General features: G+C 37.3%; 1 protein-coding gene and 1 long non-coding RNA gene across 2 annotated transcripts; one reads left to right on the top strand and one right to left on the bottom strand.

The window, feature by feature from the left end:
• Window positions 1-2,522: 2,522 nt before the first annotated feature.
• On the top strand, window positions 2,523-7,151 carry LOC135204680 (gastrula zinc finger protein XlCGF8.2DB-like). Its single transcript, XM_064234836.1, has one exon. It carries the CDS (start codon window positions 3,068-3,070, stop codon window positions 4,004-4,006), a length of 939 nt encoding a protein of 312 aa, XP_064090906.1. The 5' UTR covers window positions 2,523-3,067; the 3' UTR covers window positions 4,007-7,151.
• A 726-nt stretch (window positions 7,152-7,877) lies between these two features.
• On the bottom strand, window positions 7,878-15,394 carry LOC135204678 (uncharacterized). The gene is made up of 3 exons (XR_010312287.1): window positions 14,011-15,394; window positions 9,614-9,886; window positions 7,878-9,288 (listed from the first exon to the last, which is right to left on the bottom strand). It is a non-coding gene; the product is annotated as an uncharacterized LOC135204678 (long non-coding RNA).
• Between the last annotated feature and the right edge of the window lie 251 nt (window positions 15,395-15,645).

Raw genomic sequence — 15,645 nt, 5'->3', positions numbered from 1 at the left:
AGAGTAGAGATTTTATCGGAATCTATTATAAATATTGGACCTGAAAAACCTATCCACTCTGAGTCTGTCTGCGTGCAGACTGACCAGAAGTAAATATGAATGAGAGGATTTTTCAAGGGAAGCTTGATAATTCCTTCAAATATGTTAAAGACATAGAGTTGCTGCAGATCGTGCTAGATGGAAAGGGGAAACTGTCCTCTTCCGATACCTCTGTGAACCACACAATGGTTTTCTTCCCTTTCAGGGGGAAGAATCACCTTGGTATTTTATGCTATCAATGAACACAGTAAAAAGATATACTCTGTCTCGACAAAGAATATTAGAGATAGTAGAGAATTAAGATCTTCGGGATCTTATACAATACCTCTATACGATAAGAGTAGGAGATCTTATACTTAGAATTGGATCCTAATTTGGGCCTCAGATTCCGTATTCCGACAAGATGGAACTGCTCCTCATCAAATGTTTCTCTTGGTCCTAAACGATCAAAAGACAAGTGAAATTTTGGGCTTTAGAATCCGGAATCAAATTCTATGAAGACTCGGCAATGGGTTCTGGCCAGCATAGTATGTTTGGCAAAAGAACTAAAGCCTTTTATTCCTGGATCAACGCTTTCAGATAGAGGTTTCGTTGTCCAGGTAATGTATTGACATTGTCATCTACGGAAGAAGACAAGGTTTAAACGTTTACTGACAGAGTCTTGGGAACGCGATGAGGGCTCAAACTACTTCCCAAAAGGTTCGGAGAGATACATTAAAGAGCTAGAAATCAGGAGTCCTACCAATTTCAGCTTAGAATCTCTTCAAACTTCCAGGCTCCTTCCCTTCCTTCGGGCAAGGATAGGGAAGCTTCTGCAACGAGAAAACTCATCAACATGTAGGAGGAGAACTCGTTAGCAACGGAAGTATTCAATAAGGATCCTCCTCGGAGGAAGACTTGTCACTCGGACTTTTAGATTTCCTATCATCTACTGGATGTAGCTGACTAAAATCACCTCCCCTTGCCGGAAAGGCCAAAAGCTCAAAGTGAAAGAATTTCTTCCACCCTTCTCCAGTCTCCTGAGAAACGATGGTGGATCTTCAGGACTTTCGGATAATGTAGCGCCAGTCAGGCGCCAAATGCCAAAACAGGCGTGAAGACGCCAGAGAAAGACAGTCAATATGAACACTGTCATTGTCTGATGAGGAGAAGGAGCGGGCCTCCAACCTGGCGCAGTGCGCTAGAGGCGAACAAATTGGGAAAAAGTGTCCGATGTGGACATCGCCAGTTTTCCTCGAGACTCTTAACAAGCTCGAAGCTCCAGCAAGTGGGGAGAAGTCAGCCATGCGCCAGGCGCGAGGCTCCAAACAGGCGCAAGGCTCTGGCAAGGTGCGAGGCACCAGCCAGGCGCCAGGCAAACAGGATGCGCCAGCCAGGGCGAGGCGCCAACCAGACGCAAAGTGCCAGCCAGGCGCAAGCCAGGCTCTAGGCTTTATCCAGATGAGATCCAGTTCAAAGAAAGTCCTAGTCTTCTTTGAAACAATGGTGATCTCTAAAGCACTTCATAAGTGACTTGATGATACCTTCAAACAGCTGAGAATTTAAAAGCTCATTGACTGCTCATTACACGAAGGACGTCAAGTTAACCTACGAGAGATCCTTCTCTCTTGGTTTATACGTGTCAGCGGATACGTTGCTGGGATAAGGAGCCGACACTGATCCTTTAATAAGAGTTGAATTTATTTTAACTTAGTGAATTTTATTGAGGTTTGAAAGGAGTTTGGGGGATAACTCTCTTTCAATTCTAGCGCGAACCCTCATGTTAGGAACAGGTGATCGGGATCGGTGTTGCACTCCTTAGTTATGCCAATAGGCATAGGCATATTGTCATATAAGTGGATTAGCACCCATTGACAAATGCCAATTAGGCTCGACCGAGTAAGTGGATAAGACCCCATCGGTAGACCCACAAGAACTCTTGGCCACAGATCACTATCTTGCTAAGGCTCTTGAGACGAAGCAGACTCCTATACAATAGCTAGGAAGTCGACCCTTCGTCTAGAAACACAAGGAACCAAGGTCTATAAATACCTACAACATATGTTGTTTACCTGTCTAGTCAGTAGTTAGCTGTCTCTTGCCCTCCACCAAAGGGTGTCAATCAGCTATGTATATATCTGACAGGTAAGTTGAATGTATGAAAATGATATTGTTATGATACAATAAAGTTTCATACATACTTACCTGGCAGATATATACGATTGAAGACCCACCCAGCCTCCCCGCAGGAGACAGGTGGAAGAGAGAATCTGATTAGAAAACGGGAATGGTTCCTAGTCCTGCCACCCAGCGGCAGGCCGGTAGATCACCTGACCTACCTGTAGCATGTGCCGCGAAATTCGAATTTCTGTCGGGGACGACGGAGTCGATAGCTATGTATATATCTGCCAGGTAAGTATGTATGAAACTTTATTATATCATAACAATATTATTTTACAATTATTTGAAATGTGTACATTTTTTTGGGATACCCTGTATTGTTGCCCCAGGAATGTTTTGATGCTGTGTTTGGACAATGTTTGATTAGATTGTATCAATATTTGGATAGTAATGTCAAATGCACACCTTATTAATTGGCCTGAGACCTTTATAGTAACCCAAATTAAATTTAGTTTGTTTCTTCTGTTCTGGTATTATGTTTCTTAACTTAGTGTTGCATTCTTTGGTTTCAGATTCTCCCTCAGAAGAACTCCCTTCCTTCGTCAGTTTGGAGCAGCATCAAGAATTTGGAATGCTTGTGTGTTTAATGGTACTACATGTAACATCACCAGTAGCGGCTCTTAAAGTATAAGAGACAACAGTGAAATATTGTACTCCTACTTTAAACATTACAACAACAACAACGAATAACATATGTTCTGAATATTAGATTCATACATCAGCAGTGAAATCTGGTTGTAGTCCTTCAAGATATTTTACTTTTAATTTATAACAGATTTATAGGATAATCATTTGTAAACAATTTTGTATTAAGACTTGTCAATTGAACACATTGTCTTTACAGAACAGTGCAGGACAAGAGTCTAAAATGAATCCTGAACATTCTGTAGAATTACCTTTGAAAAGTGAAACAGAAGTTGCAATATCACTACCTTTTATAACTCAAGAAAACAGCAACATGGCTGCCTTGAATGAAACCAGCGATTGTAACTTTATGGCGCTGGATCCACTGATAGACATCAAAATAGAGCATGGGGTATTCTGTGAGTCTAATGAAGATGACGAATATTCATATGAAATGAATTCGGTAGAGAATGAAAAAGATCCACTAACTTGCACAGAGGAAGTGAAACAAGAAAAAAGGAATTGTCACAGTGGAGAAAAGCCTTCCAGTTCCACTGACCATGAGAAAGCAAGTGATATCACAAATCCTACCAGAGAGAAAACATTCTTGTGCGATGAATGTGGGAAAGCATTTTCCAGGAAACCAGACCTTACAGTTCATATGAGAATCCACACTGGAGAAAAGCCATTCATGTGCAAGGAATGTAGCAGGCCATTTTCCCAGAAACAAAGTCTTACAGTTCATATGAGAAGTCATACTGGAGAGAAGCCATTCATGTGCAAGGAGTGTAGCAGACCATTTTCCCAGAGAAAACATCTTAAGGATCATATGAGAATTCATACCGGAGAGAAGCCATACGTGTGCAAGGATTGCGAGAGACCGTTTACCAGGAAACTAGATCTTAAAGTTCATATGAGATGTCATACTGGAGAGAAGCCATTCACATGCCAGGAATGTGGGAAAGCATTTACCTTGAGGCACCATCTTACTGATCATATGAGAATTCATACTGGGGAGACGCCATTTGTGTGCAAAGAATGTGGTAAAGCATTTTGCCAGAAACCAAGTCTTAGAGCTCATATGATAACACATACTGGAGAGAAGCCATTCGTGTGCAAAGAATGTGGGAAAGCATTTGCCTGGAAACCACACCTTACACGTCATATGAAAATCCATACTTGAGAGAAGCCAATTGTGTGCAAAGAACATTGGAAGGCATTTTCCAAGATACCACATATTATAGGTCATATGAGAATCCATATTGGAGAAGCCATTGATGTGCAAGGAATGGGGCAAAGCATTTTCCAGGAAACATAATCCTACATATCATATGAGAATCCATAATGGAGAGAAGCAACTTATGTGCAAGGAATGTGGGAAAGCATTTTCCAAGAAACCAGATCTTACAGTTTGGTTGAGAATTCGTACTGGACTTTGGCCTCAATAGAGCTGAAAGGCATAAAATAACAAAATACCAAGACCTGAAGAACGACCTGAAATGCAGATGGGAACCGAAGGAAATAGAAATAATACCTGTGGTGGTAGGAGCAATAGGACTTATTAAGAAAACCTGAGAAAATATCTTCAGGCAGGACCAAGTTACCCAGGTATAAATTAGGTGCAGATCATATGAGAATTCATGTACAAGATTGTGGGAAATAATTTTCCAGAAAACATCCTGTAATTCATATGAGAATTCATACTGGAAAGTAGCCATTTACAGTAACCTCCCAGTAGAGCCTTTGGGAACTGGAAGAACAGTCGAAAGAGAAAGCTGGGACACTCGTTTAGTGCCGAATAGCCGTGCGCCTAATATGAACTGCGTATTATATACTCGCAAGTGTTTGTAGAGTGAGCTCATAGGAACTAACCAACCTAGATGATGTGCCGGTATATTGTGGCTTAATCTAAACAACAGAGGTGATCTTTGAATCGTATCCTTTAATGTTGGCTCTTGGATGCTATTACATCTGTTTCCATTTCCTGAAGCTGCTTAAGAGCTGGTCTGGACTTGCATATGATATAGTTTTTTTTTTTTTTTTTTTTTTTTTTTTTTTTTTTTTTTTTTCTTTTTTTTTACCTTCATCTGTTCAACTTGCAATTTAAGTTCGTTTAAGTTCTGTGACCAAGGACGCGAAGACTCCTGTGATAGGTAAGGTACTTTGGCCTCATTACGAGGTGGAAGTATCCTTTGAAATCAGCATTTCATTCTTTGCACTGCAGCTCGATTGCAGCAAAAGTACTATATACATGTATATGATTACCGTATATTATATATTATAGTATATGCATATAATCACATATGTGTACAGTAATGTTTATGCATGCATATGTAGTTATGTTATATCCATGTAGACACACAAAGATAATGATGATGATGATAATAGCTATAAATACTAGTAGGCCTGAAGAGGCAGTTTCATGATGATTCGTCAAGAGTTGTAACCCCTTCTTGATAGACCTACTTCTGAGGTTAATGGAAGGAATGTCTTCTTATCCCTTTTAAACTAACTTGTTGTAAAGTAATAGAAACAGTTATTACTTGGACCAAGTAATAAAAAACTTTAATATCACTAAGAAACAAATTCTTAAGGATAAAAAAGAACTGTTGCGTAAGTTAACTGTAAAGTGTCCATCATTACCTTATTTATATTGTCTGGTTAAAACTCATAAGGATATCAAACCTATGCGGCCAATTATTATTACTGTAGGATCAATTGCTTATAAATTATCTAAAAATATTAGTAAATTGTTATCCCCACTTCTTGGAACTGTGGAAAAATTAAATAACATTGTATTAAACCCTAGTGATATCTTTTGTCAGTTTTGATGTATGTTTCTTGTTTACAAAAATCCCTATTGAATCTGTGCTAGAATATTGAAGTAATGTATTTGTGATTGCAGTTTTATTTTTAATGGAGAATATTACCAACAAATATTTGGTATGGCCATGGATAACCCCTTAGTACTCTTCCTTTCAAACTTATATATGGAATTTTTTGAAAGACAACACCTCCCAAACATCACACTTGTCCCCTTAAAATGGTTTGTTGTAAATGATTTATTGTCTAAATTGAATAATTTAGTGCCATCCATAAAATTCACAGTTGTAATTGAAAATAACAATGTCATCCCTTTCCTAGATGTATTAATACATACATAGAGAATCTCTCCCATGTAAATTCAGTATTTATAGGAAACCCACAAATAATTTAACATGTGTACATTTTTATTCTGGCCACCATCTTAATATTGAAATTTCAATTTTTTCTTCCACGTTCTTAAGTGCTTTGTGGATTACAAGTCCACAATATCTTGACCAAGAAATACAATACAATACATAAAAAAGACAAGAAATGATCTCTGCTACCCACTTTACATAATTGAGTTATGTTATCAAAAAGCTCACAAAAAGTTTTTTAGTGTTATTAGTAATGAAAAGAAACCCCTAAAAATGTACTTAGCTTGCCTTACTTTCGTGGATTTGAAACCATATAATCAATATTTAAATCTTTTCATGTTAATGTTGTGTTCTCTTATAACAATGCCATTAAAGATATGCTAATTATGAATAGTCAGGTAACAAATAACAACATCATTTAAAAAATTCCTTTGTAAGGATTGCCCGTCCTTTTACATCGGTTGTGTGTGTATATTAATAAGCATATGTATTCAGTTAGAACAGCCCAGTTTTCAAATGCACTATTTATCCATCTGAGCAAAAAATCTCATTGTATAAGTTGGGGCGACGGCTCTGTAATTGCTAGGTTTAATGATTGTTTCAGGAAATTTACTGGAATCAGCAATTTAACAAATCACGAGTAAAAACAACCTAAATCTTAGTCTGGGATTGTACCATTTGGACCCATATATTTGTAAAATGTTTATGAAGGACCTTAAAATAAATAAATTAACTAATGATTAATTATTCCCTCATATTTATAGCTATTATATATTTCTCTCACTCTCATGCTTGGTATATTTATATCCTATTTTTGTTTCTCACTCATTGTTGGAACATTTTTGTAAATTTAATAATACTAATACAAAATGTATTGTTTTTCAAATAAAATTGCCTTGACGAGGCACCATGCCTAAATCCTTAATTGTTTTCTGACTAAATCATCTGTTGGCCACATGTGGGTGGCTGCTTTAAAATTTCTAATCTTGCCCATGGGGATTTTTTCATTTCTTTAGAGTGAATTGGACTTTATGCTATTCCTGTAATGTCAGTTTGGATACTAAGCCTATTTGTACTATGTTTTTGCTCTGTTCTGATCAGTTGTGCCTCAAATAAAGGGTCATGTAGACCGAAAGATCTTGGCAATTGTTGTCTTTTGATTTTCCTCCGTGGCATCTCCTTTCTTTATATGTAGCATCATGTTTTATGTATTTTGTGATCAAGTTATTTATATATATATATATATATATATATATATATATATATATATCTATATATATATCTATATATATTATATATATATATATATATATATAATATATATATATATAATATATATATATATATATATATTCTATAATTCGTATTAATATACGGGAGTATATGCAGTCAATATCCCTGTTCTTTAGCAGTAACTTTGCTATTGATAAAGAAAAGTAAGAGGGGACCAAAGGCCAAATCTGATAATCTCTCATGAAGCTGTACACAAGGGGCAAGATTATTGACGTATATTTAGAGTATATGATTAAGTTATTTCCTCTAATGCAATCTGCTGGTCTTCTCAGACAAATTATGAACACTTATATATACTTTTCAAATATTTTGTGTAATTTTGACTTTGTATATAGGACCAGTGACATTGAAAGGTAAGAGACCATTGACACCGACAGGTGTCAATGGTATAACTTCATTAATATTGAAAATATTTTTGTTCAGTAAATTGCATTGTGTGCTAAAGATTTAGTCGATGCATATTTTTTTTTTTATATGATTTTTTGATGAAATTTCTTTGGAATGTTTTTTTTTTTAAATTTAAAAATAAAGAAAACACTTTTCATTTACTTATCAAAAGTATTGTAAATTGCAAATATCGTACTTAATATCTGTAATAGTATAAAAGTCACATTAATTCAGAAAATCTTTTTATAAAAGATTTAAGAATTGCATAAGGTATTCTTGGAAGTCTTCCAGTACTTCAGAGTACTTAGTGTCTTCTCCTAAACAAATTCTGAACCAGGTGGTGATATAAAATCTTGGGAGAGTCAGTCCTAATGACAAAAATCATTATATACTATTACGTAGTTAACAGATTACTGATAACCATGGCTAAAACTAATGAAATGAGAATTTGGTTGAATAATTATACAGGTCTATCTACAAACACTTGTTGGTACTAAAATATTTTACTGCCAAATTGCTACAACAAAAATTTTAAATGACAGATATCAGGGTCAGCTTACCAAATGAAGTTCTGAAAGGTTAAAATGATTTATAATACAATATTCAGTTGACACCAAAAGACCCATTGAAGGGCCTCAGTGGCATGGTCGGTACGGTGTTAGCCTGGCGCCCCAATGGCCGCGAGTTCAATTCTCGGGCATTCCGTTGAGGTATGAGAGATGTGCATTTCTGATAATAGAAGTTCGCTCTCGACTTGGTTTGGAAGTCACGTAAAGCCGTTGGTCCCATTGCTTTTCACTACCAGTTTGTATACAAGACCTGATTGTACACTTTTTAAAATTTCAGAATAAACACCCCCAGGAAGATCGATGAGGACCGCTGAGGTGTGGAAAGAGGTTGCCAAGAAGATTTTTCTTCAACCAACTAAAAAACTAAACAAGGTTGGGTCATTCTGCAAACCTACCAAGGTAGTCGATACAGTTAATGAACACTGGTGCTGTTTGGAGTCGCTTAAAAAGCTTCGACAATGGATGCAGGCCATTTTTGACAATGAACACCCTCCATATTGTGGAGGTGAGGAGAGGGACCCTATCTATGAAAGCAGCATGCATTTTTGGTGCACTGTGAGAGTGCTGTGTTCATTTCAACTGGTGGTACTCAGACAAATAAATATTGTTTGTTTTGTCACAGGATCATCATTAAGTAAAATATCTCCATAGAATCTAAACATTTTAAAAGTAAAATACTATATTTAATCATTTCTTTGCAATAAATCCATCTACACAGGTAACTTGAAAATTTTGTAGTACAAATTTGTACAAGACCCTTGTTTGTTACAATGTAGCTTGATGATGTGTGTAGTATAAATCCTGAAGCTTGTGGTTCCTGTAGAGAACATCCAGGTAAAAAGGGCCTGGAATCACTTGTATTCTAAGTAGTTGTTGTTGTTAAGATTTCTTGTTACTTCAGGAACAATGGAACATTTGTTGTAACCGTAACACTGATGTTGTTAGGCTGTCCACTAAGGTCAGTGGACAGCTATGTATCTGTCAGGTTTTACCAGTGCCTTCATCTCCCCTGCCACTTCTTTGGCAATGAGAAACTGCAAGAAAAGGAAAACAATGTTTTGAATTCTTAAACAAAATGCAGTACCATATAGCAAATCAAACACTGCAGTATAGTATTCAAGCAAATTAAAAGCATGCAAGTTGAATTTATTCAAGCAATTGAAATAATTTTTAGCAGTTCATTGATCAATTTCAGTAGTTTTAATTTTTTTTTTTTGTAAATATATGAATTTTAAGCAGTTCATTACTCAATTTCAGCAGTTTTTAAAATTACATCACAAATTAATTTTAAAAAGAAAGAGTATAAGAAACTGTTAAGTGGCCAAAAATCCTTCATTAAACCTGTATTATAATATTTACCTGAGCTACATTTGCATCCTGGCTGCTGCATCCAAGAAGTTTTCCTTGGATGATATGTGAATCATCATTTGAAGCTTCAGCAAGCCAGGCCAGGTTTAAGACACAGTCCACGTCCTAAAAGTAGACATCGGTACAGGCCAGTGGAATGATGTGAACACTATCAAGAAATGGTACTCTAGTGGGTAGACTCCTACCCAGGCCTGATTGAGGGTTCGTGAAGCATCATTGCCATGTCTGATCTTCTTACTTAGATATCTTGAGCTTCTATTCTGACTGAAAAACAAAGTAATTGTTAAACAGAAACTGTCTTAAGACAAATGTTTCTTAGTAAAAGCATCCAAACAGAAGATACTGTAATTTTTCTCAGTAAAAGCAAGTTTCTTTATTCCACATTTACAGTTTTTCATCTTTAAAGGCCTTTTCAAAAAGAACAAGCTGCCTTTTTTCATATAGAATATACATAATGTCCTGTCTACACCAGCAGGACAGGCCCATTGGCCACTTCCAGCTGTCTATATTTTCTCTCAGTTCTGAAGCACTGTTACCAGACAATCGAATCGTTCTGGCTCCATACTTGGTCGGTCAGAAACAAACAGAATACGTGAAGTAACTTTTCCTACATAAATATCAACTTAATTAGGCAGCTCTGTATTCACATACAATTTGAAAGAAATGAATGATGTTTTTAAATTTTGAAATAAATGAATGGTGTTTTTAAATGTAACTTGATAATAACAACAACACTTCAGACAATGACTGATACTGAGAGGAGGCTTCATCATTTGGTGAGGGCTCATCTGGTGGCCACTGGAAGAAACACTCTGAGTCAGACTGAATGCTGCTGCTTCTTCCTTTTTCAAGTTATTATTATTTCCCCTATATGAAAATTCAATATAAAATGGAATTATGAAGTATACAATGAAGCTTTTGAGGCTTTAGAATTAAAGCAATAATGATTGATCAGTGAAAAAATGTGCAAATCAAGTTATAAGTCTCTTGGACAATGTCTTAATTTCCAAAATCAGTTGAACCAATACCAAAAGGTGATCAGAATTTAGGAAACTTTTAGTACATATAAATATAATGAAAGGTTTGTTGTTAAATTAAAGCAATGACGACTGGTAAGTACTACAAATCCGTCCAAATGAACTTATAAGTTTAATCTAAAGCCCCGTCCACACGACGGGCAAATGCCCGGCAGGCCGACACTGTTCCCAATTCTCTGTGGTATGAGGTGAAGTGACGAAGCTATACTGGTAAAATAAAATGTCAGGTTAAAGCAGATCATCTTAATCTTCAGGTCAGAGTGTTATGTACACAACACATTCCCCTTCCATTTTGTTCTTAGCTTTTCCAAAACTGATGGAGAATCTTGGTTGGGATTGACGAAATATAGTAAATGTAGTCATTAATTAGGATGTCGTATGGAAAATGCGTATAGTAATGTCTGTTAATGTACATCATCCAATGAACAAGCAGAGAAGCTATATACTTGTAACTTGACAAAACTGGAAAATAATGAAATCAGGATAATTCCGTTACTTAATGATAAACACACTTATATGCCTATGTGTATGTTTTGCACACACATGTATGTATGCATATGTGTGTTTTTCTGTCTATGTATGTATGTGTACTATTTGTTCACATGTATAAGGTCAGGGGACTTACTGTAACCCTTCTTATGGAGAAATTATTGACATGGATTAACCAAACCTTTAGCCTTGACACGGAATCCAGAAGCCATCAATGTGTTGTTTACATTTTTCGATGTTACGTAATGTAGAAATATTGAGTGACAGATGACAAACGATTTTGACACGTTCAGGGATGCAAGTGTGCTGGTAACTCTGCTTTTGTTATCTTTTAGTATATTTTCCACTGGAATATATGATAGAACTAGGATTTTGCTAACTGAAGGGAAGGTTATCTCTCTCTCTCTCTCTCTCTCTCTCTCTCTCTCTCTCTCTCTCTCTCTCTCTCTCGCTCTCTCCTCTCTCTCTCTCTCCGCTCCCTCTCTCTCTATCTCTCTCTCTCCTTCCTTCCTTTAGGGCTCTCCTTCCTTTAGGTAGAAGCTTGTACATGAAGTGTAAGAAGTAAAACCAGATTACAAACAGTTGCTAATGGTTGCGTGAACTCGATTATATTCCTGATCATTTTTTCATTACCAGACGTTGAAGCAAATGTTTATTGGACTGTTTGATCTGGTAACACTGTTTCAAAGCGAGAGAATTCCGGGCAAATCAGAGTCCCTGCCGTGCATTTGCCCGTCGTGTGGACGGGGCTTTAGATAATGTCCCAGCTCTGAAAAATATTTGAACCAACACCATAAAGTTGACCAGGATTTGGGAACTCTACGAAATACATACAAATAAATCCTTTCCTCATCTAAAGAATAATATCCATTGAAACTAATCGTTTTGACAAAATTACATTATAGAGTATTTACGGAATAAAACAATGTAAGGGAAACTTAGGAGCCAAAAACATAATGTATGTAAACGAGATATTAATCTAGTTTTTATTTGGTAAACGTGGAACCCCTAGCGGTAGGCAAACTGATACACAATCTCTCTCTCTCTCTCTCTCCAAGCGACCTCTCTCTCTCTCTCTCTCTCTCTCTCTCTCTCTCTCTCTCTCTCTCTCTCTCTCTCTCTCTCTCTCTCATCTCTCTCTCCGTTCTCTCTCTCTCTCTGGTCTCTCCTCGGCAACCCCGCTCTCTCCATCCTAACAGGTCATCAAATGAGAGACAAAGATATGGAAAAATATAGCATTTATTTAACAATGGAAAGATAATAACTCAAGTCTCACAGACTAACTAACTCAATTAACCCCCCAGTATTTAAAATGTCTTGATCGGTAATTTGTCACACCAATCACTCCACCCGGGACCCTCGGTCCCCCTTGCCAGAACACTTAATTCCCTCACCAGAATCGTCTGTTTCAAAGACACGAGAAACACACTCGTTAGCACACATAAGTTTAAAGACAAAGTTAAAGATTAAACATTCTTACTGTGTAACAAGCCATCCCTTTGGATAAAGTAAGGTACACTTACCCATCTCAGCCTGGAAAACACACACAGAACCAAAGAAACTTTCGCAGGGCTATCCCCAGTATTCTGCCTTTCTCCCACAGACGTCTCTGAAAGTCTCCCCCATAGACTTGGCTAATGATACTATTATCAAAGGAAGAGGCACGCACGTACATACGAATGCACACTTCGTCAACGCCCCTTATTACTGGCTACAACCAGTTTCTAAAGGCATTTGAAAAAGACCCATGAACTCGTGAACATTGACCCGCCTAACTATGCACTTTTCGAATCACGCCATCACAGAAATCATTTATCAGCTTTATCAGGTCGTTGCTTTGGCTCTGTCTCTACGGGAAGTTAAAAGTGAACAGTCTTCACATTCCTAGAAATGTCACAACGAACATATTAAATATATTATTAATTATAACCCCTGTCACATATATAATAGCTATTGAAACTACATTAACCGCCAAGTTTCTCTCTCTCTCTCTCTCTCTCTTGGCAAAGCAGGTGCAATAGAGGTTGCCAATTTCTCAGGTAAATTAATAACTTGTCCTCCATATTCAAATAAGTTGAGGGGGTCACTTTCTTGGTGGTTTTGGGCCCAGAAAGGAATCTTGACAGAATGGCAGAATTAAGCAAAAGGACCAGGTTAGTTGAAAAAAAGATTCCCTGTCCTGTTTAAGTAGGAACTCCTTCCTCTGTGCTTCTCACCGCCAGTCACACCCCTACCCCCCTAGGGCAGAGGGCAAATTAATTTCAACAAATTGCGCGGAATGATGGTTTAGTTATATAGTTGCAGAAATCCGTTCTTTACAAATGTATTTATAAGAACTTTGGTATTATTTGAACTAGAAATTAAATTCATTAACGATATAATCAATTCAGTAATTATGTATTCAATTCAGTCCCTATATAATTAATTCAGTACCTATATAATCAGTTCAGTTACTATATAATCAATTCAGTAATTATATAATCAATTCAATAATTACATAATCAATTCACTATATAATAAACTCAGCAATTATATACCTAATCATTTCAGCAATTATATAAAAAATTCAGTAACTATATATTCAATTTAGTAACTATATAATCAATTCAGTAATTATATAATCAATTCAATACCTATATAATCAATTCAGTAATTAAATAATCAATTCAATACCTATATAAGCAATTCAGTAATCATATAATCAATTCCATAACTATATGATCAGTTCACTAACTATATAAACAATTTAGCATCTATATAATCAATTCAGTAACAATATGTATACACAACTTAGTAACTACAGAATCAATTCAGTAACTATATAATGAATTCCGTAACTATATAATCAAGGAGAAACTTTACCGTAGGTGGAGAGCCACTATCATCATCCACCAGGGAAGTCATGGGGCAGAAGACCGAGTGGCCTCTCGAGGTCCTCCTGGTTGTCCGAGAGGTCCGCGTTCGAAGTCCAACCCCCTCCTGGGGTAATTTTTTCTTCTATGCTCCTGTTGCTGTAGACGTGATTGACGTCCTTTGGAGGGCAGTGACAGAGAGGCATCATTTGAGAGTAGCAATAAATAAATCAATCTCTCTTTCTCTCTCTTTGAAGCCATCTTAGGTTTATGTATTAAAGTCTGTTGATTGTCCATAAGGATTTTCAGAAAGGACATAGAAAGACAGAATGGAAGGAAGACAGAATGGAAGAAAGATAGAATGGAAGAAATATAGAAAGACAGGAAGAAAAAGATACAGAAAATAAGAAAAATAGACAGAAAGATAATGAAAGATAGAAAAAAGATCAAAGATAAAAAAGAAAGAATACAAAAATAGAAGGAAAAAATTACAGAGAGAATGATAGAAAACTGGAAGAAAGATAGGAATAAAGATAAAAAGATCAAAATTTTTAAAAGTAAATTGTATTTTTACACATGCAACTTACCCGGCAGATATATACTTAGCTAATGTCTCTGATGTCCGACAGAATTCAAAACTCGCGGCACACGCTACAGGTAGGTCAGGTGATCACCCCCTACCGCCGCTGGGTGGCGGTAATAGGAATCATTCCCGTTTTCTGACAGAATTTTTCTGTCGCCGGTGCTGACAACAACTTTGTTGGTAGCTCCTGCTTAGAATTTCTTGCTTGCTTCGCCGAGGATTATTTGGGAAGTATTTGATCTTTGGTTGTTGGCATACGCTGTTTTTTGGATTTAGTTGGATAATATGTCTGATATAACACCTGGAACTCTGTTTAGAGTATGTGTAAATGAAGGATGCAAGGTGAGGTTGCCTAAGGCTACTTTGGACCCTCACACTGTTTGTGTAAAAGGTAGGGGAAGGGATTGTTCAGTTAAGGATACATGTGATGTATGCGAGAGCTTAACTGAAGTGCAATGGAAAGAGCTGACTGCATACGTGAAAAAAATTAGAAAAGGATAGGATTAGAAAAGCTTCAGCTAGAAGTTCAAGTAGATCCTGTTCTGCGGAACAGGATAGTATTTCTAACCCTGCAGTAGCTTTGCCATCTTCCTTTTTGGTTTCAGCTCCTTCCCCCCGTAGCGAACCCGCAGATGCGTCTGCCGAGAGAGCCGCTGTGGAAGCGTCAATCCGCAATTTGCAGCAGCAATTGCGAGATATAGACCAAGGTAAGGGTGAAGTGTGTAGTGACGTGTGCAGTGTCCCCAGTGCAGTGGAGGGGGCGTCTGACCGACTCCGTATCGCTCCTAGGCCTAGACCTCTTTCAGACTCCCATGCCCTAAGGGTGGTAGGATGAATGTCCGCAAAGCCCCGCAAGGGGGATGTAGATGTTATCCCCAACGGTCAGGCGTCCCTTCAGCAGATCCTGTAGGCTCGTCCCAGGCTGCTGTAGAGAGCTATAGGAAAAGCCTCTTAAGGAAGTGTTTTTCCGACTCTGATTCGTCCTCTCCTAAGCGAGGATGGAGCTCATCTTCCAAATCGCGCCCCCTCAAGAGAGCCTGGAAACCGTCAGGAGAAGGCGCT

The sequence above is a fragment of the Macrobrachium nipponense genome, chromosome 47 (genome assembly GCF_015104395.2).
Source record: "Macrobrachium nipponense isolate FS-2020 chromosome 47, ASM1510439v2, whole genome shotgun sequence".
NCBI lineage: Eukaryota > Metazoa > Arthropoda > Malacostraca > Decapoda > Palaemonidae > Macrobrachium > Macrobrachium nipponense.
Note: the sequence above shows the minus strand (reverse complement) of the source record. Positions and strands in the feature narration are given on the sequence as shown.

Bases quoted from the DNA above. Each gene is read 5' to 3' on its own strand.
- LOC135204680 (XM_064234836.1), top strand. From the start codon at position 3,068: ATGAATCCTGAACATTCTGTAGAATTACCTTTGAAAAGTGAAACAGAA.